Below are 24,216 nucleotides of genomic sequence, written 5' to 3'. Positions count from 1 at the left end.
CGATGCTGTGTCAGCTCAGTTTACTAATGTTGGAGCCGTATCAGCTTGAGAGGTTCATTAGGTCTGCACTGTTGTGCTCATGTTGATACTGATATAACTGTGGCCATTGTTTCTAATCTCTACAGTAATAAACAGTGTTGGATAGTAAATAAACAAGCACTCATGTACTTAACTTTGAAGGTGCACTATGTAACTTTGGGTGTGTCAGAGAAGTGAACATTTTCTAAGGCATATTCTCATAACTGAATAAACAAACTTTCCTCACTGGAAAATTGGATCCCTGGAACACTATTTGGAGTTACTGTTTCAATGTTGTTCTTTACAGAAGCAGGGCCCACAGTTTGGTTTACAAAAATGTTCTAGTCTCGCGTTTGGTTCCAGGTTCCTCAAAATAATTTTGTTCTGATTTATGATGATAGAATTGTTCAATACCAAGAATTACATGCAGAGTAAAAATATGTTTCCTAAATTAACTGCAGGCTGTGCAAATGTTAAACAAGCACCCATCCCCTGAAACTGCATAGTGCACCATAAGTACAATTTTAAAATAATTGTTCTATAATGAACCTTTTTACTACACTAACTTTTCAGAGGGATACTTTTCATGGCACTACATTTATTTATTGTATTCATTTTATCATTACGTAATGTAATTGGTACTTTTACGTAAGCTAAACATCTGAATTCTTCTTCTAACATCTCATTATCTTCTTCAATAAAAGAAAATTGTGAATTGAACAAGACTGCACATAATTTTTGCTCCCACATTGTTCTTTCCCCAATAGACTAAAGTGTCTCCTTCTAATAAACTTGGAGCAGACAATCTTAATTAGGGCTCTCCGATTATTAAAGCATAATAAGACGCCAAGACATGTGACTGTTAGATGGGGTATAACAGTTAGCAAAGCTTCTGTGATCGTGTGTGTGTGTGTGTGTGTGTGTGTGTGTGTGTGTGTGTGTGTGTGTGTGTGTGTGTGTGTGTGTGTGTGTGTGTGTGTGTGTGTAAACTCACCAGCTTGCGTTGACACCAACCACAGACGCCACAAAGAGCCACCAGCCAAACAGTACACACTGTCACTGCGAGGGAGACCAGGAACACGCTGAGGGTAACTGAGCCTGTGCACGCACACACAAACAGACACACACAGGGAGAAATTTTTTATTTTAAATTTTTTTGAAACATGGGTACATTTTCTTCATCATGTGTCAAATAAAAACATGGTATTTTTTGCCTTGGAGCTGATTGAATGCTGCAGTGAATCATGTTGACAAAGGGGGCACACCGTAAAAAAAAAACAAGCCGGGGCAATCTCATCCCACGTGTAATTGAATAGTGAGGCAAAGCTGCCATTTTTTACATTCTGTTATAAGGAGCATGAAAAAATACAATCTCATCAATAGTCTGCCCTCTGCGTGCCGGAGCATTTCAATACCTTTCCAATAAGGGCTGCAGCCAGGCATCACTCAGTGGCACACACATCACTGTCATGGTGTCACAGCTTGTTAACTGACAGGCTGGAAGTGAAGGGAGGAGTGGGAGTGGGGGAGAGAGGGGAGAAGAGGAGAAGGGAGGGAAGGCTGGGCTGACAATACAAGAGAGCTCAATGATTAATGGGGTATCAGTAGATGCCCACTGAGAGAGCTGGCTCTGGCAGAGTCATACAAAAAACCTTTTTTTGTATGTTTCTCAGTGTGTGTGTGTGTGTGTGTGTGTGTGTGTGTGTGTGTGTGTGTGTGTGTGTGTGTGTGTGTGTGTGTGTGTGTGTGTGTCACGATTTGCACCTGCACACCGGTGTCTGTTTACATGCTGGTTTTGATACCACCGCCAATGAGTGGATCTAAACTCACTTGCAGTCTGCACATTTTCCAAGTTCAAATAATTCAACGGCCTTCACCTTTACAGAAAATAATACAAAGCCTAACTGAAACTTTGATATTTGCACAACAGGGATGACGCCAATGTAATCATGATTTCCTTGCTACAACTCTGCTTCCTAAATATTATCGTGATAAATGGGTGCCGGAATGAATTTTCACACTGCTGAGTGGCAAACACTGACAAACACCCATGCTTTTTCTTTTAATAACTGGGTTTGTCTTTTTTCCCCCATTACTGTCTCCTTCCCTTCCCTATGGTTGGTCACAACTGGCCTTTTTCATCTCACTCCTCCATCGTAGCGTTTGTTTTCTTCTCTCTCCACCTGGCCATGTCCTCTGGGAACAACAGACCAGCTCAAAAAGGAAGGAACGGTGTCGGGTAAACATCTTTCATATGGAAAATAAGAATGGGACCAGCATTGTAACCCATGCTCTTCCCTCAGCCTCAACTGCTGTTTTGAAGCCAATGTGACACCTGAGGCCACTGGCTCAGGAGACAGACAGACAGAGAGAGAGAGAGAGAGAGAGAGAGAGAGAGAGAGAGAGAGAGAGAGAGAGAGAGAGAGAGTGAGAGAGAGAGAGAGAGAGAGAGAGCATACAGAGCAGCTAAAGCCGTGGACAGAAAACTAAATGACAGGGATCAATCCTTTGAAACCCCATGAGATCATCAATTTTGTTTGTGACTGTACCAAAACAGAACCAAGGCTTTAACTTTATCTGTGTAACAAGTCTTCAGTAAAGCAATGATACATTTTACTCCTTTGCGCAATTTTTTTATTATCCTGATTTCAGTCAAAACAATCAAACAAATGTTTTTATAATCATCTTTGTCGGTGTATGCAGTGTTTTCTTTTCACCTGCCAATGACCCACTCAAGTTTACCCCCTTTAGGTGCCTTGAGACAGAGAGCAACTGCCTCTGTGGCCTCCATTGTTGTTTCAATATAAACAACAGATGCAGCTGCAAGGAGAGGGAGTGCGGCTGCAGCTCTCTAAAAAAACACACAGCTACAGTATTTACTGCTGCATTCAGAGATTTCCTGTAGGTTAAACATGTTCAACTTGCCTCAGTGGCGCTCCGTGTGACCATTGACAAGAGTGAGCAAATCTTGTTTTATCAACAGTGTCATATTTTAAGATGTGCGCCAAAACAATACAGGTAATTATCTCAATATAATTTTCCTCAATAGAAATGTAATAAATGTTTGATAAAAGTCTGATATAATTAAAGGCTACGGTGGAAGAGGTGGGCTCTATGCACCTGTACACCGCTAGTTGCCACCTGGCGCATTGAACAGCCAATGTTAGGCTTGTTCTTGGAGCAAACTAAAACCACCCAGAGCCTCAATACCAACAACCAACTTGCTAGGCTGAGTCATGCACACACACGCACACACACACACACACACACACACACACACACACACACACACACACACACACACACACACACACACACACACACACACACACACACACACACACACACACACACACACACACACACACACACACACACACACACACACACACACAGCCAGTGCAGTTTGTCTGTGGGTTTACTAACGTAGGGAAATAAAAATGTAATTAAAAAAGCAAGAAATTAAAGTCCCAAGCGAATGTTGTAAATCGACCCTTGACAGGCACCAGGCCAATAAATGCAAAGTATCATATCAGCATTAGTTTAGAACACATTTCACTTTCACAAATTGAGAATAGTGTTAGTTCAGGCCACAGTCAAGTTCAGGTACATCAGCTGACTCCCTTCAATGCATCTGATTGTTTCATCTCATTCAGGGCGCTTCATTAAAGCTGCTTTGGCTTGCCTACGTCTGCTGCTTCCTATACAAGCCGCTTTGCAAGCCACCTCCAACCCAGCTCCTTTCTTTTCACACATGTCCGGCTAAATTAATGTAATTTCTGGTGTCATTGATGCCTGCTCTGTTCTTGACCCTCTGGGGGGGGGGGGGGGGGGGGGCTTTGCTGCTGCTGCTCTCCCTGCCTTTGGCTTTCCATGAATACACGGGAAGGGCAGAGGGGTCCCAGAGCAGATCCATACTGCCAATTATAACTACTGCAAAAATAAATTAAAGTTTCCTTGACTGGAGGGGTCCTGACTGTATTGTAATGTATGTGTTACTGGTGGTATACAAGCACAACACTCAAGAGGTGCCGGGTGTAGCAGTTTCTGTTTAAAATCAGTGTTTCCTCTGCAAATGCATTTCCTTTCTCATTTAACATTTGCAAAAAAATTATCTATTTTAATGTTTGAAACCAGCATTTTTTAAATTCCTGTTGAATTTCTTGCAGTCTTATTCTTCAATCCATTTTTCTGACAAGTTGCTATGTATCTTGGCACACTGTATACTGCAGCCTGTAGATCATTGAAATGTTGTAAAACTATTGGCAGGAAAGAATTTCGCGTCACACACTTGCAAACAAACAAAAAACTGGGACCCACTCATACAAACATTGCTCGATAGCAATGCTAGTCAAATAGGCTACTTCAACAGACATACAGATTATACTGTATAATCTTTTTCATACGTTTATCTCTTGAACCTGGAGAACGTTTTCTCCGACTTGACTGATCTTGTTCTGATGCTGAAGGTTTAGATATAAATCAACGTAAGGGAGACTGCTAATAAAAGGCACATCCATGCCCTCATGAGTATTAAAGGGTCGGAGAGCACACAGCCTGCTCCTCCTGAATGATAAATTACTCTATTAATAGACATTCAGAAAAAGACACCGCCTATATACTCTTCTACTGTATATTCATAGAGTGGCCAATAAAAAAATTAGTCCATTAGATACCACCAACGCAGCAAGGGTAGCAATGGATCTAAAAGCTGTAAAAAGCCAGCTGAACTGGTCTCCGGCTAAGGCCATCTACGGTGGCCCTCAGTGATAAGTGGCAAAGTGATGGATGTTTTGATTTCTGAGAAGAGTCCTGATGTAAAGAGCGCTATGTCCTGAATTCCTTCTGAAGGTCGGGGGTGATAGGGTGGGGGGTGGGGGGGGGTGGGGGTTTGTGGTTTATGATCTGTGACAGTCATGCGAGCAAAGGGAGTAAAAAGCCTCCAAATAAAATGCAGCATTCAAAAAGGACACTTTACTGCACTCAGTAATGGACACCTGGAATCTGCCTCTTTCTTCATGGAATACAACTTAGAGAATGAGAGGAAAGTACACTGTGTTGAGGCTTTAGGGAGATATGTAAATTTTAAGCACCAGGCATGGCTGTGGAGAGGCATCGTTAGAGTAAGAGAAGCCTGCACGACTACACACTATCAAAGCACTCAGGAAAGTCAATTTATCTTTCCCCTTAAACAAAACAAAACAAACCTTTGAAAGAGCTATTCCCTAGCAGCCAGGTGATGCATTTGTAAGGTAAAAAGATAAAAACATTGTTTGTATGCTGAAACTGGAATAAGGAGCCGATTCAATTGATGGTAAATGAGAACTGCCGATGTAACGTCTACTAATCTTTCAGTTATTTATCTAGGTATGGTAAATACTCGGTGAAATGGATGGTGATGAATCACGTCTAAAACGGACTGAGTTGAACAGGCCATTGAACCCTTTGATCAGAAGCCTTTAGAAGTCAGAGCACTCTTGAACTTGAAAGTCACTGGTTTGATACAGAATTCAGTGGCTATCTCTTTCATTTACAAGAGAAAAATAAACAGCACTCTGCACTGGAGCGAGAAGTGACAACGTTGGTGCAATAATCCCCTTTCACTGATGACAACAACAAAGACAAAAGTCGGACAGGAAGTTAAATATGGGCATTTTAGGGTGAGGTAGAACTTGCAGTACCACAAGCGATACTGTGTTTGAACAGAGTGGTGTCGCACATGGAGGTGATCTGGCCCACATGCAGTGAGCTAAGCCAAGCAGAAAGGGACCAGTCCTCAGGGGTAGAAGAAACTGCTAATTGGACAGGCGGAACTGGAGCAGAGTCCAGTCAGCAAAGCTGCCACACCGCATCTTTATGCTCGGACTGAGGTGGAGAGGGCAGTGCCTAGGAAGCTCTTGGTGCAAAGCTCACAGCCTAATCGCCACTTCAAAGTGCCCCCTCCCCGTATTGGAGTCTGGGTTTGGTCCTCTCTCGAGCCACTGAGCTGCTGTTGGAGAAATTCTCAGATGTCACTCACATTTTACAGTCTTTAGAGTCTGTCCCCTCTGAGGCGAAATCCGTGTGCAACAGCAGAACTTTACTCCCTCCCAGTTATATCGTGATCCTGAGTCATTCAAATTGCTTCTATCTACCTTCTGGCTATTTCCATGCTGCAGTGTATTTCTCATGAAAATATACTGGGTGGTGGTAAACAGCACATGCATGTGAAGACTTTTAAACTAAATATTGCTCCTGTGCTCAGTCGTACAAAAAGTTGATTAATTTTTGTCACAATACAAAAAGTATGACTTTGATACAATACCTACTTAACCTGGCAATGTTAACGTATTAATTCCATGTCATGCCCTGCGTTTCCTTTGTCAACAACACTAGGACGGTCGGCAATAGCATGTTATTTGAGCCACGTCTATCTCTCTGTTACAGTGAGAGAGAAAAACAACAGAGCTGCATACAGATAATATGGCTCGGGTATTAAAACAATGATACTAATAAAGTGGGAATTAGTATTTTTTAACAGTGGGGTATCTGGCTACCTTTGTATTATAGGTAAACCATGCAACACTAGTTGGAAGAACGTAAAATTGATTCAAGATGGGAAATGTGGATAAAATAAATAGTTTCAGGTGATGTCATTGTCAATTTAAACTAATGAAGAAGCATATCACACAGTGAGCTCAGGGATAGCTGCCAGTGTTGTGGCTGTTGTTTTGGCATGTTTAAGCCCTTTGACTGTTGTTGCAAAGCCAGCCAGTCTGGCAAGGCCCAGCAGGCATTTTCTTGAGACAGAACGTCATTTCAAGTGGGATGTACAACATGATCGACAGTTTTCCCGTTCAACAAGATGTTATTCTAGTCCCGTACCACGGCAGTTTGAATACTGTACATGTGTGTATGTACCCCCAAAACTTGGAATCTGTTGCAAATGTAAAATAACATCTTTGATTGATGAATACATTTTACATTATGTTCCAAACCATTTCATTTTCTTTAAGGGGTTATGAGAATCGACCAGAGATTTGTTGTAGGTAGGTCAACACATCGAGTCATTCCTTTTTATTAAACTTACTGTGTGTTGTTGTTTCACAATGAAACAGGTTGGTGCTTTCAAGTGCCAAGACATCCATTGGTACGTTTGATCAAATGCAAAAAGCTAGAAATGTACATTGCTTATGTTGATTGAGTTTGATTTTCCGAGCAACAAAAGAGTAGCTTGTGAATTTTTGGCAGGGAACTACTACAAACTCTTGGATGCCACCACCACTTTATGTTATATAAAGATAATTTCAAAAAATTATTCAGACAACTTAATGCTCACTGTGATAGATTACCTACATTGACCAAGGCAAATTGGACAGCAGTGAACTAAAGCAAACTGATCCCTGGAACATCTGGTCATCTTAAAAAGCTCTTGCATACTTTGGGATATTGATTGTGCTGATGCAATCTGAATTTTATGTAAATGGATAAAAGAAAAGAGAAAATTCTGGCAAGGTCCTTTATTGAACACTCCCAGCCCACAGTAGTCGCTAGAGCGCCATGTGCTGCAAATCACAGGCAAGAGCAACCGGTGAGATATTTGACAGGTGGAGAGGACGAGCACCTGTGGTGAGAGTGAGTGCCTCTTGCATCCCCTGTAGGCTATGGGACGTTTGTCGGCTCTCTGTCCCTTTGTGCTCCCTGTGGCTAAGCTGTCGCAGAGGCTGTTTCACAGAGAGAGAAACACACAGAGAGAGAGAGAGAGAGAGAGAGAGAGAGAGAGAGAGAGAGAGAGAGAGAGAGAGAGAGAGAGAGAGAGAGAGAGAGAGAGGGGACTGCCACCCACGTGCTGTCTGCTCTCTGATGAGGAAAGGGATCCTGCTCAGCCCAGTGACAAGCTGAGGCTGGAGCTGGTTCCGCAAATACGACATGCAACACACGCCTGCCTGGTGTCACCTTTAAATGGCACAATCATTTTAGTAGCACAGCTGACACTAAATGGCTGAATCGCCACGCATAAAACCCAATAAAGTTTGACCGGTCGCGGTGTGAAGTGAACTGATGACAGTGATAATGTTTCAATACAGTGATAAAGGCACAAAATCAGTACCGATTGTGCCATATACTGATACGAAATGTACCTTAATGCAACGGATAGACTTCTATTCATATGTGACACTATTTCATCATTTATATTTATGAGTTCTTAATAGACCCACTTTGAAAAAGACGGTGTTTTTCGTAGTCATTTCCGTGTCGTCATATAATAACAACATACATTAATTCCTTGGCCAACATTTTAGAAAATACCCTTATCTATTGCATGCTAATGGTAAATACTCAGAGCTCGCAGTAAGATGCTCAATGCACTGACTGAATAACCTAAACTTCTGTGTAGTAAGTAGGGCTGTATAATACTGTCAAATAGACATACTGCAATACAAATAATGAATGTGTAATAACTGAATACATTTTCGTCCAGCATATTTAAAGGGACACAAACTGAATCCGCTGTGTTTCAATTGCTGAATTCTGTTGAGGCCCCTACTGTTCTTCAAATTAGTATTCGGTCCACTGGGTCCAGTCATAATTTTGGAAAGGAAACTGTGTGAGACAATTTTCAAAAACTTGCAGCAACGTTGAATCTTGGACTAATTTTCTTCAACGTTGTGATCCCAGTCGGAGGTAAATAAAAATGATCTCCTTTTTAATTCTGATTGAATGGGCGGTAAACATAACAGTTTAGTTACATCTAACTCTCCTGCTGTCTTTGATTAAGACTTTAAACAGTGTGCACGGGCTGCGCCTATTGCATCATCTGTCATTGTCTCTGCCATCATTTTGTCCCCCAACTCTGCCTCAGAAAGGACTCAACGCATTTACCAAGGACAATTTTCCTCTCCTTCCAAACAGACACTCTTGTTTTCCAATTTGTAAGTAGCCCTGCCTCACATCAAATACACATTAATAATGGATTACAGTTATTTATCACCGCATGATTCCAAAACACTACTTTAAAAGAGGCTCACTCATCAGCCTGCTTGGATATTATTTTGTTGGTGAACATTTGCCGGAGCCATTTACCAGCTAATTATTCATCTGTCAGGATTAATATTCAGGACATTTTCATATGATCATCGATTTTTTTTTCATTGCATCTTTTAACTTCATGTTCCTCATTGCAGTCTCAGTAAACCCCAAACCTTATTCATAATTTGCCTTTCTCCTCTTTACTAACAACTCTTCCCACTGTCATCTCTTGTCCTGACAGTCACACTGGGACAAAAAACCTGCTGTATATTCTAGAAACATGATCAAACTGAATGAGATTCTCTTATTTAGCAGCTGCAGAGTTTTAGAACATTATGGCTTCCCCACATAGTTAAATACAACCAATTACTCACCAGTGCCCGTGACTTTATTGACTTAAGTCCACATGGTGGCCGCTGATACTCTGGAGGTAGACTACTGTCCATCTCGGTAATGGGCTTGTGAGCTGTAAACTAAGTCAACCATGACTAATATGTTTCAAGGTTCAGAGCATTCAATGGCCTCTATATAGCCTTGTTTATTTGTTGTAAGCAGGGTTAGGGCTGTCTATAAAACAGTAGTACCTCAGTAAATTGTTTTACTGAACTTCTTCACTTTCCCACCATTAGTTTCTTATTACTCCAATTGACCATTTAGTAAGCCCCATCCCTATTATTTACGGTTGCTAAAGCATCAAGCTTTTTGCATAATGCAGCTAATGATAGTGGTAGATTAACCGCAAAAAGTCAGTATCCTCAGCAGTTGACGATCAGAGCAGAAGACAATTAAATAAAGAAACAGCCTTGTTCTTTTGTTGCAGTATTGTTGGTTGTAACATAAAAAGAGGGAACATTTTTAACTCTTTAGGTTAAGTGAAGTTATTTAAACACACAATGGGCCGGTTTCACAGACATGGATTAAGCCTAGTCCTGGACTAAATGGAATTTTGAATGGAGATTGTCCATTGAAAGTACAATTTAGTCCAGAACTAGGCTTAATCCATGTCTGTGAAACCGGCCCTATATGTAATATTCCCTGCTAGGGGGCTCATCATCAATACAATTACTAACAACAGAGTTTGATGACAACAGCTTTCCCATAATCTATGACTATTCAATGATTTCGCCAGAATGTTCAGGAAGTAAAAAGGGGTGATTGAAACGGTGCATTACTTTATTATAATGAAGAGGTTCTCTAACTTTGAAAAATGATGGAAACATTTGTGATGTGTTTGGTACACGACTCAAAAATACATATAACATTAATTATGTAATTTTGTGAAGTTTTATGCAAAATCAATAAATATTTCCCCTTTACAGTTTTTGCCGAATGCTTACACACATGTTGCAGACTTTGGCCCACTGTGTCAAAACTTAACACACAGGCCGAATAGGACAAAGCACATGGAGATAAACTTCTAACTTATACGGCAAAATGAAACTCTTGAAACAAAACCTAACAATCCCATTTCAAAACTGTTTTTAGCATCAAAACAATACACACATGCATCTTTGAATTACTCTTTCCTAGCAGCAACAACACACAGATGTGCTTTATGCAAAACACAGCTGTAGTCAGTTATTTGGATGGTTTTTGACTTTGCAAGTTTCATACAGATTTTTTTTGTGAAAGATTGATTCACTACAGTTCATCTATTCTAGACACATGAAAATAAAAATAAAAAGGCTTCTGAAAAAAAATGTGTATTTTGCAATGTCATTGTTTTGGCCAACAAAAAAACGAATAGGTATTGCAGTTCAAGAAGCAATTCAGTTTGTCAATATAAACTCTGAAATAATTACAGTAAAATAAAATAAAAACTGTGTTGTAAGGAATGGGGCGGGTGGAATATGAATCCTTTGGATACGGCCTCCCGTTTGCGTCTGGCCACATCACCTCATCGACATCACATGCAATGTCATCCTTTGAGAACCAAGAGCGAAAATATTCCTGATATCCAGTATAAATGTCCTAATTATGGAGCTACTGTGTAGTTGGGCTGGACTCTCTGCCCAGGCTCCTATATTGTTAGGCCATGATCTATAACATGGTCCACTATAGTGTCCCTGTTGTATGTGTCTCCGTCTGTTTTATCTCCTTTGTCATCGTCCTCCCTGACTCTTACTGTCTCACAAAGAAGCTGAGCTCACCTGAGGTCTATTTGTAGTGCTAAGGCTCACACTGATTGGTATTCAATTAGCTTTATTTTTTTATTTTTAATGTGTGTGAGTCTGTGTGCTTTTCCAATTTTAGTTGTGTTTTGAATTTTAAATAGATGTGTTTTCACAAGGATTGCAGGAGATTTCCTTTTTGAACAATGTGTCTTGTGTAAAAAACAGTGTGTAGTGTTTTGCAAGAAGTGTGTTGCAGAATTTCAAACACAGTGCAAAGCCTATTTTGTGTTTGTGGGGTTGGTGCTTGTGTTTAGGGCATGGTCACAAAAGTTAGAGGTTGTGATGCTTTGGGCATAGCAACCACTATTAGTGTTTAAGCATTAGGCAAAAACTGTAATGTTATGCTGCTTGTACTTGACGAAGCTCAGTTACTTATATCGGCAGTTTGGCAGACATGCTATTGCAGTTCAGATTAGATCACTTCTTTATTCATTCTGGTTTAGCGAGTGGCCAATTAGTAAGGCCTGCAAAGGTCATATTATCCACTGTCTCTATTTTTCCAATAGTCATCTTCAGGTGCTTTAATGTTCTCCCGGCGCCTGTATGTTTTGCATTGGTGCCCTGGTTCCATGCCTGGCAGGTTACGTTAATTGGTGACCCATAATTGGTGTGAATGTGAGAACAAATGGTTGCTTGGTTTTACGTGTCCCTGTGATTGACTTGCGAGCGCTTCTTGCTCAATGTCAGCCAAGCTCAAGGATAAGCATTATAGCTGATATATGGAATGGATGGACATCACATCATAGCCCAAAATAATGTATTTTGGCTGGCTCTTGTGACCTTCCACATTCCGTTCAATGTTCACTGTCTAGCACCTTCTCCGCCTATCTGCTCTTCTGTGCAAAGTTGTTTTTTTGTTACTGCCTTTCTAAGAAATAAAGGGGTGGGGTGGTGCAATTGCATCTGGTCAAATTGCCAACACAAGCAAACACATATTTTTCTACTTGACACAGCTTAAGCACAGTGACACGAGTGGGAACACATGTGCTTTAGGGATGAGTAGAAACCCAAAAAGTGGAGAGAGGACAGTGCAGGAAAAAGCAGAGTGGGAGTGAGGGAAGAGAGCCTCAAATGTAATGCTATTGAGGGGCAATTTGTGAAGGTTGTGCATATGCATACAGCCCTAAAGTCCCCATCTGCCCACATCATCAGCTCACTGCTGGTGACATCAACCAAGACAAAGAGGTCTCGGATGCTCAAGATGTATTATGTGGGTGGCATTATAAACTCTAATCCAAGCCAAAGCATTGTATTTGCCTACGGATACAGGGCAGAGATGCATGCATTCATGGCATTTGTGTGCATGTGCGTGTGTGTGTGTGTGTGTGTGTGTGTGTGTGTGTGTGTGTGTGTGTGTGTGTGTAGGTGTGTGCGTGTGTGTGTGTGTGTGTGTGTGTGTATGCATGTGTGTGTGCGTGCCTACTTGTGTGCTTTTGTATCTTCCAAAATGTCCAATTTCCACAAGCCCTGTTCACAGAAAAATATCAGCCTAAATATTCTCGCTCTTTCAAGATTAGGAAAACAATTATTGAATGTGTAATTAAAGTATTGGCAGGACAAGTGCAACTTTAATTGAATGGCAGTTTAATGACAGTCAAATGACAGTGATGGAGCCTAGACCCAGCATCTCTGTAACGGTTTATATAAAATCTAATCAAACACAACTACACAATGAGCTTAGCACCAGACCTTTACATGATTATTCATGACCAAAACAGACACACATCTATCGTACAAAGTTCAAGTGATAAAGCCAGAGGGACTCCAGTTGTCATAAATGAATTAATTCAGATTCATGACTACCTGCAGGCCTCTACCTTTGCCTTCTTCATTTAATTATGGACTGCTTGTTAAAAGGACTTTATTACCTGTCTGGACAGACCAGGCAGTAAAAAACCCAGGACACAGCAAACCCTGCCCTCCAGCTAGAGGTTAGGGTATTGACTGACTCTGCCACAACCCAGCCAAAGTCATCTCCCTTTAGACTCCATGAAAAAGCCAATAAAAGACAGACCTCACAAGACCTGATATAATTTGTGCTTGTCCCTCACTGCCTCTGTATTACTGCCAATGTATTTCTATACATCATGCTGCAAGTGGCACTCACTTTCCCTGGAGTCAAATCCTCGCAGTGACTAATGCGTACTCTCAGCTGTGATGACCGATCACTTTGCTTTGCCTATGACCACAACTTCCTCAGAACTGGTGTCAGGAGTGCTGACGGGGGAGGATGTTAAAGTATAGCAGCTAAGTGATGGACGCCAAAAGGTTACTGTCGAAGAAATAATGGTTCAGGTGTTTAAAATGTACTGTATGTGCAACAAGCTGCAGGTCTAAAATGTACACTGTGATAGGTGCGCAGAGGGAGAGCAGAACAGCTCCACTCACAGGGTGCATTATATTTGTTCAGTGGCTGCTACTCTCATCCGATGGAAGAGTGAATCCCGTCTCTACAGTTACTACCTGTCCTCCCCTGGTGACCTTTCCCATCAGTGTTTGTGCATTAACAGTAAAATGCCACTACGGTGGAAGTGATCCCATCCTTTTCAGTGCTGTGGACTGAGCAAAGGCCCCAGGGACAACACTACATTGGCTGAGTGTCAGGAGAAGATTTAAATACCCTTCTGCTTTTAGACTCCAGCTGGACAGACACAACAAAAAATAAAAATAACTCTCATAACCAAAAGCCAATGTCAATGGAAGGACAAATGACATCCTATTACGTCTACCGTAGGTATAAATGTATCTGTTCCCAGTGATTTAAAAGTGTTTTTCTTCCCAAAAAAACACGTTTAATAATTAATGATCAGATTTATTTTGCAGTCAAGTTCCCAAGAAATTGTTTTTATTGCTGTTTTGTTTAATTCATTTTGCAAAGAGTCGGCTCTGTGTAAACCTAATTTGCTCTTTAAAAAGCGAAGGGTCATCTTAGAGAGGACTTCCAGCACTGCTGTCTATTGCCTGACTGCCCATTTATGTGTTTGCTTGGATTAACTGTCAACAATATACAGGTGGGTAGTACCCAACAGACTGAGACATGTTGACAATGCCCTGCAGCTGCTCCTTCGCAGGATACACTCAAGGGCTCATGGGATATATAGTTTTCCACCAACTATACTCACCTGCAGTGAGCATTCTATAATTTTCCTTACACATTAACTCAATACCACGGTACCTGAGGACGTTTTAGCATGGCCCCTCACCTACTTGACATTATCACCCTAACATGAAAGGAATGTCATTTGGCTAACCATAGAAGATGTAGCTGAAAGGGAAAGCGATGCTGGCAATGAGAGTTCAGGCTGCAGAGGGAGAAAAGATTTAAGTTATAACTTGTAGTCACCTTAAAGGTTTCTATGATTGGGGTAATAATGAGCAACACTTCTAACACAACTGTATGATTAGGTGTAGAAAGCGTGTTGGTGAATCACTTGCTCAATTTACTCTATGCCCTCTTGAGAGCTCAGATTACTCTATTCCCAAGGCGACGATTTACGTGGGCACATCCAAACTAAGTTGTCACAAACAATCTAACCGGCAATATGAGCAATATTTATTGGGATTGGAATGAAAAACAAAGAGGCGGAACTAACCTGACCCGTGGTTGATTTATTAACTCTTTTCACAGGAGCTATAACTCTGGTGGTCATGTGTTATGGGCCAGATGGAGTAGGCAAAGAATAACGGACGCTTGTTGAGACAGCCTCTCAGCCCAGGAGGTCTGTTAAATTACTAAAAGGACAAACAGGGCGGTTGTGTGATTTGTATGCAACCTGACCTTTAAGCCGATTGAAGGGCCCTTGAGAACACAAAGCGATCCAGGAACAGTCTCCAAACACAGTATCCTGGCTCTTAGATCAGTATCCTATTTAGATTTGGTTGTATTTAACGGGGTTTCTTTTACAGACAACCTTGTTCTTTCTAAAAAAAACAATCACTTCAGCTCAGTTGAGCTCAATTTAGTTTGATGAAGGAAGAGTCCAGAGGACACTTTCAGCCATGTTCGTGGTATGGCTCTGACATTCAGTCAGTTGGTTAAGACTGATAATATTTCAACAACTATTAAACAGATTGCCGTGAAATTTGGTACACATGTTCATGTTCTCCTTGAGATGAGTTGTAATAACTGTGGTAATCCGTTAATCTCTCATCTTGCTCCATCAAAATGTGTTCAATAATTAGGTTTATTATGACCAAATAGCTGTAAACAATAATAACATATTTATCAGCCACAAATAATATTTGTACTTATTTGACAATATTATCTTTCTAACAAGCTAAAGGGGAATATTTCCTTGTTTCCACTGAGCAGCACACTTTGGATTGGTACGATATGGTTTGGTACGGAATAGGGTTGGGTAATCGGTTCTACTTTCAGATCCAATCATGTTCAATAGGGAATGACGATCTGATCGCTGGGGGGGCGGGGCTTTAAGCGCAACGTACCGAACCGAACTATACAGCTCAGTGGAAATTAGGCTTTTGGTAAACATTATAACTGCTTCAAATCCTCATAGTCTTGTTGAAAAATATGGACACATTATATTATGGGCACATAATATAATGTTAGATAAAACCTATTGAGAACACCAGAAAAGTAAAATACATAATACATTAAGCACTTACTTGCCTTGTGGTCTTTTGTGACTAAACACACCACTTCTATTTAAAAATCAGTGGCTATTTGCAAGATAATCGAATAGCCATACACATATCGCTGACAGTTACCTAATGGGCATGTGTAAAGTGGTGAGCACTATACCATATCAAAACAGTAATTGATTCACACATGAATGTGTGTGTGTGTGTGTGTGTGTGTGTGTGTGTGTGTGTGTGTGTGTGTGTGTGTGTGTGTGTGTGTGTGTGTGTGTGTGTATGTGTCCATGCCTATTTGTGTAACTGTTAAAGTGTGTGCTGTGCTCAGCCTGTGGATGCAGGGTGATTCACCAGGCTGTTCTGGGTTCCTGTGTGGGCTGACAGTCATGGAGAACAGGACGTGAGACGAGGGAGAATGGGGGAAGAGGAACAGGATAGAAAATGGCACATGCACTAAAACGCAAAGATGTGCTCTCTCTTTTGGACCCTCGGCCCTTGTCTCCAACGACTGGTGAAATGTCAAGAGGCGCTGCCACACCATTCGGGGGTGATCTATGGTTGAACGGTTGAGTGGCCATAAACAGCTGATGTAATAATGTCTAGGGGGAGGGGTCTGCAGTATCACTTCATTCACGAATCTGCCCTGGAGAGATCGCCCAAACCTTTGCCCATAACGAAGCACCAAAAATAGGATAAGTCCAAAAATCAAACAAAGAAGACTACCAGTGTGCCCTACCTCCAGGCTGTGCTAGTTTAGGGCTGGAGGGCTGGGGAGGGGGAGAGGATAGCACACGTAAGGCTGGCTGTGGCTGCGCAGCCCGCCAGGAGATAGCCAGTGAGTGGGCATGTCTACAGCTGGGGCTATGCTTCATAAGCATGCTTTACACTGCAAAAGCAACAATTGTGAATCTTTTTGTACTTTTTTGTTTACAGTCATGATTGTCGTCAATTGGGTTATAGTTTGTTAGATAACAACAGCTATTGCTTTGTAATACAAATTATTACTCTCTGACTTATTGCTGGGGCTTATATCCCTTCCACGTGGGTTTCATGCCCTATTCAGACTAACTGTATCAAGAATGCTTCTTCAGCTGCAAATCCGACTTGGCCAAAGAATGTGTCTAAAAGTGAATCCACTGCTCCCTGGCTCACATTTGTTTGTGGAAAACTGCAATCACTCTTAAACAGAAAAAAAACACATTTGCTCTGAGCAGCAGAGCTTGAGACAAGAAATGATTTTTTTGGTGCCTACCCACGTGAATTGACTTCAAAAACACTGTCCGTGCTGTTTGCCAAACAAACCTTGTTGTGCTTTATGCATGTTATACCAAGCTATGGTTGACCTCATAGCCCTTTTGCATGCAGTCAAGGAGGCCCTTGCTCTCACAGTACATTGAATATGCAGTCGCATGCATCACTGACCACTTCTGAATTCTGCTCTCACAATTAAAATCCCAAGAGAAGCTCAAAGCTGTGTCGATGCAATTACACCTGTATTCATTCAGTGCTGCTCATTGTTGTCACCCAAGATGCATTTTGGTTCTAAATGCAAACATATATAGGAGGGTCAAACATAACTAGAATTGAAAATGGGCAGTGTTCTAGGTAGGGCCAGACCGATTAATCGGCCGATTATATCAGCCGATAATCGCATATTTCGGAATTATCGGCATCGTCCGTTTTTTTGCCGATTTTTGCATTTTATTATTATTTATTTTTTAAGCAATCATTAATTGCTATAGCCTATTTACAGCAGCAGCAGGTGTGTTGTAATACATTGGAGGAATTTACAATTGACAGTTCCTCCTGCAACCAATAGCAGAAGCATTGGTAATCGCTTGACTGTTAATAATAATAATTGATAGAATTTATATGGTGCTTTTTGGAGGTCATTCAAAGACATTTTACATCATGGAGAATCATACATGTAGAAAAAGAAAACAAAATACAGACATTTTTTAAATAAGGTTTGAATTGGAGTCAGGGGTCATTATGCTTCCTTTTTGAATTGACTTTTGAATGAGTTTATTGAGTCTGAGATGCTGATGTTTGGGGGGAGGGAGTTCCAGAGGGTTGGGTGCAGTAAGATAAAATGCATAATGTCTGAATTTAGACATATTTGTTACACTTTATTTTTTTTAGACAATGCGTATTACAATAAAGAAAAAGTTCCTGTACATATTTTCAACAGTAACAATTTTTTTTTTTAATCGGACAATTTAATCGTAGGCTAATCGTAATTTTTATCTGAAAATAAAATAATAAATAATTTTGGCACTCCAAAATCAATATCGGTCGGGCCCTACTAGGTACATTCGGTCAAGATTACCTGTAGGGACCCAATGCGGTCGCATGTCGGTTGAATGCAATATCTGTAAATGCAAACTAAAGAGGTCTTTCAATAGGGTCTCAATCCCCAAATTAGATTTTTAAACAGCACGTAACAGGTGGAGCATTGAGAACATACAAGGTCTGATATTACAACGGTACGTCCAACAGCACTGTCTCAAACCAGTGAAACGGCAAACCAATGGCTGCATGCAATTGATTTTCCTTCCCCATCACTGCACGCAGCAATAACCTCAGGTCAGCACTAAAGATGGTTGAATGCTCCAACATAACCACTCAGAGATATTAAAACTTGAAAGAGGTTATTCTGAAATCCAGGGCATCACGTGTTTTATACTGTGATCTGAGTGTGCTTTGTAAACTACTAGCATACAGCTAATCTAGTTTCCAGATGAAAACGGTATGGCTCCTTCCACTCATTCTTTAGATTTTTTTTTTACCAGAACCTTCCAGACTCCATGTACCAGTGCTTGTGATCTCTAGATTAGATAGTGCTCTAACAGGAGGTATTTTATGATCCACGTCCAGTCTGTCAAATCTGTCTGGAGCACATTAAACAAAGTGCTGCTGCAAACAGTGGGTAATAAACAGAGGGAGGGGGAAATGAGCATGCTGGGTTTAGAAGTGAAAAGGACACAAGAATCATTTGCAGAGATTTTCCCGAAGCGATTCCCAGCTCACTCTCACTACCCTCCTCCAACAGTGCCCCAGTCCTACAAGTTTGAAAATGTCAAAGGTAATCTAAAGTCATACTGACCAGCCGGTTTAGGAGATACAAAAGTATATATATATATATATATATATATATATATATACTTTTGTATCTCCTAAATATTAAATATTAAATTCATATATACGTTATATATATATATAGTATGAATTTATATTTATCCGGTTTAGGAGATACAAAAGTATATATATATATATATATATATAAATTGCATATTATATTATACTAATATTTCAGAGGAGTAAAGGAGAGAGAGTGAACATGAATTCGGGATTTGAAATGAAACAGAGGTGTGTGCAAACTCTGTCAGCGTAGAATGATAATATTTCCACTGTTAATAACACAGGGCCCATCATTTCCCCCCCTTAGACACCAACATGTTATTCAGCATGAGGGACTGGTGGTACAAACCACAAACGCATCACATACTGCTGTGTTTACACTTTAGGCAAAAGCTTCTAGGACACAAAGCACTATAGAACCATAGGCTCCGCTATGTAACCTTGGCTGATTCATGTTTTATACATGACTCTTTCTTGGTATGTCTCATGTCAATAGCGCCAGCGTGAATAGTCCTTTAATGAGGTTTGTCAGGCGCTTAAAGAAGGAGGGAGATTGTCGGAAAGAAGCTGCGAGCCACATGCCTGTCAATCCCTAGCCATGTCTGATGTGCAGTCATTGTGTGTTTTCCTCAGAGTCAGAGCCTGTTCAGTGGGGGGGTTCTCAGAAGCCAGCAATCATCAAATATTAACTGTCATTTCTAACAACTGCTACTTCTAAAACAATCTTAATTATGAACCCGTCTCCCTTTGTGGCGTCAGTTGCTCACAGTCCTGAGGGCTTTCATTCAACCTCCTCTCGCTACAAGCTTTAAGCCTCTCTAATGCATTTGTGGCTTTTGCTCCTTTCTCCCACTTTGTACTCACCTCCTCCCTCTGTTTCTCTGTAATTAAGCAGTGTGTTTTAGAGGGCAATAGACCCATAGACAATGGAGGAACAGATATACCCCAGGGAAGGATGTGTGAGGTGGATACTATGGCATCCTTCTGTGTGCATTATCCCTCCATGATAGCTCAATTAACAAATGAAGAACTTCATCATCTCGTTGAGAGTATGCTGACCGTCACCGATGGGCAAACAATACTCTGTCCTTATCAAGCGGTTGATCACATATAAGACAACATCATTTAGCACAATCTGTCTTCTAAAGCAGCACACAAACACTGCCACCCAGGGCAGGATGCACTATAGAGTCAGCACACTTGATGATATAGCATACTATATTACAGTATAGTGTAATGTTACTTGGCATTCACGCTTCTTGTTTTGCTTATGTAATAATCAACATGCTTATTTTGGTGGAGAGTGAGCAGAGCTGAATCACAGTGCATTCTGGGAGCTCTCTGTTTGACCTGCGTGTTTGTTTTTTCCGGGCTGTGCAGCAGGATCCCGCCAGTACCCAAATATCCTGAGCACATGGAACACAACATGGGACTGGAAAGTCAAGATTTCTTTGTTTACTTGTGCAAATTGTGTGTCTGCGGGCATTTGAGCGTGTGCCAACTCTGTGGGCAAATAGACTCCGAGAGTGAATGACCAAAAATTGAAATATCAACCAATGTCAAGACTATTGGAGTGTACAATTATTCACCATTTATGACTCATTAGGGGTATCAGCGGCCCCTCCCAAGCCTTAGAGCCATAATCACTAAGAGGGGGTCTCAGGGTGGTTGGCATTAATCAATGAATGTTGCATTGAAGAAAAATGATCTGTGGACTCAGAAAGGCACTGCTGTTCATTAGCGTGAGAGCGAGAGAGAAAAAAAGAGAAGGAAAATATTTCTCCAGTTCTACAAAATGTCAGATTTGTGGACCGGTGGCACAAAAGGCACATTTCAGCTCTGTAGCCCAGACCAATCAGAAATGTACTGCTTGGGCGAGCCAGCCCAATCTGGTGTGTCTCAGCTCTACTGAGTCCAGGGGCTGAGCTCTCTCTAGCTCACTCCCATGCATGCACAATTGCTTGCATCCAATTCATTGTGCTCTTTCAGCTGCACCAATTGACGCCACTGCCAAGGTGGCAAACATAGGATGATGAGCCTGCGAAAGTTAGATGACTGGCGGGGAATCAAGAGGAACGAAAACAGTAATCCAGATCATTTTCTGGAGATGGACTGGGAGGAGAGAGCACAATAACAACGGCCTCCCAGCTGTTGGTATCAGTAATTTGACCTTTTTGGGTTCATGACAGGTTCTTAGTTACACAGTCAATATGGGTCGGCAGTGCTTTTTCTATAGCCTGGAAAACACCCAGGTTTTCGATTTCCTAATCAGTCATTTGAATCCATTATTGGGTTTAGAGATGTGGGACTGTGTATTTATTTTGTCAGTGTTAGGTATTCCACATCAGTTGTCCCTTCGGCCTATAGGCTCATTACACCCTGCTCCTCTTCATTTCCCCTATGCTCCCCTCCAACCCATTCTCAACAAGGAGCTCTACTGAAGCACCACAAGTGACAAAAGATGTCGTTTTACAAATGGCAGACACAACTGTGTGAACATTTCCACTGAAATGTTATCTTTTTCTATGTATCCATGTATAAAAGAAAATTATTATGATTAGAGTAGTTTGAAAACAGTAAAATGAGGACTGACTAATAGCTGTTGCTGAACATCTTCCCATTTATTATTTTCACTACGATTGTAGTAAAAGCAAGAGTGTGAAAACGGTTCGTGTGAACTCTGCCCACACACAGAGACACGCACACAATCTCTGTTGCTCCTATTAATGACCCAGCCCCCCTCTGTTCAGTTCTGCAGAACAGTAGCTCTTTTTTTCCTCTTCATCTACAGTATGTACTTCATAATAACAGCTCTAATGGAAGAGAGTAATGCAAGCACACACAGACACTTGCTGGCATCGCTGACATTTTAACCTCACACAGTAAAACAAGTCACCTCTTTGGCTCAAGAACGGGGGGAGGGGGGGTAGACCTGGACGGCTGATCCATTGGGTGTTGTCGTCGCTACAGTTATGGAAGAGTGAGTGGACTTAATCCAGGGCAAGCGTCTATGTATAGAGCTGGCTAGATAAGGTAAAGGAAGAAAAAGTGTCCCTTGCCCCGCTGATCCCCACTGAAGCAGGGTAATAGGGAGATGAGACGGAGGGAGGAAGAAGAAGAGAGGAAGCAGGAACGAGGGAGAAATGCTCTGGCAGCCAAGCCGAGGAGATGGCACCCATACAGCCCAATCTGTCAGTCTGACTACCTTGCCAGATACAGGGTGCCTCACACAAAATCACACTCTTTTAGCTAAATACCAAGAGACAGTGTGGCACTGGCTACACACACACAAACACAACTGAATGCTTGAGCACACACACACCAACTTGTGGAACATGCTGTCCTCAAGCAAACAGTGTGATACATCTGCTGTATAATCGTTCACTTTGTAGGTAAATACTTCTTCTTCTCTTTTTTTTACCTGTCTTGCTTTCAAAAAGTACACAAGTGTTTGATGAGTCTGAGAGCCAATGTTTGTGATTTGAACTATTTATTTATCTCCTATATACTCCTGCTCAACACATAAAAGTATTGCCTTTAGTAAATATGTTTCTTCCCGTGCCACATATTGTTCTACATTTAAAACATTCTTTAACTTGAACCTCAACCACCTAACTGGTTGCTTGACTTTCCTTTGGAATAGTTTAATATTTGATGAATACGCTACATTTGCTTTCTTTCTGAGAGTAACACGAAGGAAACAATTTCACTCTCTATGAATATAAAGCTAAAGCCAGCAGGTTTAGCATGCAGACCGAAACAGGGGGGAAAAGCTAGTCTGGCTTTGTCAAATGGTTACAAAATCTACTATCCACAGATAAATAGAAACTGAAAATTGTAAATTCTAGCACCTGTGTTTTGTTGTGAATTTCATCACACGATGGTAAATGGACTTGACTTATATAGCGCCTTCTAGCCGATTTTCTCAGCCCCAAAGTGCTTTACATATCTTACCACATTCACCCATTCATACACCGATGGCAGTAGCTGCCATGCAAGGCGCTCTCTGAACCATCGGGAGCAATTTGGGGTTCAGTGTCTTGCTCAGGGACACTTCGACATATGGCGGGGAGACGGGGGATCAAACCTCCGACCCTGCACTCCAGAGGCGATCTCCCTACCCACTTCGCCACTGCCGCCCGTTGCACCTCTACATCTCACCAATTGACAAGATTGTGTCAATTGGTGAGATTTAGAGGTGCAGGCAGATTTTGTGTTACATCTGGAGAGCTAGGCTAACCGTTTCCCTGTTTCCAGACTTGAAATGCTATAAATGAACCCGGCTTCTTTCTCACATGCACACAGCTGACCATTCACGGCGTAAAATGGGTTTCAGAAAGGTATGAAAGAAATGTTAGAAAGGTGCCAGGGGCAGACCGTTTCAGAAACTATTTGGCCATATGACAAGCAGCTGTGACAGAGTATTCTGGCCTTTACAGCTAATTTCCCAAAATGTCAGACTATTACTTTAATGACTTAGGGCAGTTTCCTTTCTATTACAGAAAAAGGGTCGGGCCACCCTTGTGGATGGATGATGGTTACGAAGATATAATAAGGCAGCAGCATCAATGATTCGATTTCAGCTTGGGACCTTTGTTGCTCACACCCGTGTCTCTCTCTCTCCTCTATTTTACTGTCTGTCTCTATTCAGTCAGCCGTCCAATATAATAATAAAAATGTTAGGGAAGGGTAATTTGTACAGTAAACTGTGGGTCAGATCCACTGGGTCTGCTTAAGAGGAGTAGAATTACCTTCTACAACTCGCAAAATGCTTTGAACCCATTATTACAGAAGCTATTACTCTTCGTCTGTGTAAAATCATGGTGTGGAAAGATTAATTACTCTTTGCAATGGTAATGATGTCTGTCAACAGGATAATTTTCGCTGGGAGTCTTAAACTGAATGTGATTCTGTGACCACTGGAGGTTCAATGCTAGGATTAGTGGTGGTGATTGCGTTTTACCATGGCAGAATGGGGGGTGGGGGTGTAAAAGGACATTTTTTGAAAGAAAATTACATTAACGGAACATGAATGCATTAAGCCAGAGACTATCGGAAACAATAACAGTATAAGAGCTGGGATTGACCTCCAGGGGGCTACACACAGGGCGAACTCTTGACCTCATGCAAACAAAGTCATCATTTGTTATCACGACTCCACACACCATTGCTCCGCAGAGATAATGTCACAGGGCACCCAAGCCACCTCAGATCTTTCCCATCAGCTCCTTGGTGCTCCAAAACACTATGGCAACTGTTCACACACACGTAATCTCTC

At 41.4% G+C, this 24,216-nt stretch overlaps 1 protein-coding gene across 1 annotated transcript in view; it reads right to left on the bottom strand.

The window, feature by feature from the left end:
- syt7a (synaptotagmin VIIa) overlaps positions 1-24,216 on the bottom strand; it is a gene marked incomplete at both ends in the record, with an annotated part of 74,991 nt that overhangs the window by 38,840 nt on the left and 11,935 nt on the right. Inside the window, one exon of the mRNA XM_080027599.1 lies at positions 1,013-1,116. Coding sequence (XP_079883725.1) covers positions 1,013-1,116 — 104 coding nt within the window. The remainder of the gene's footprint in view (positions 1-1,012; positions 1,117-24,216) is intronic.

Source organism: Ammodytes marinus (genome assembly GCF_949987685.1).
Source record: "Ammodytes marinus genome assembly, chromosome: 5".
Lineage (NCBI taxonomy): Eukaryota > Metazoa > Chordata > Actinopteri > Uranoscopiformes > Ammodytidae > Ammodytes > Ammodytes marinus.
The sequence above is the reverse complement of the archived record's forward strand: the minus strand, read 5'-3'. Positions and strand labels throughout refer to the sequence as shown.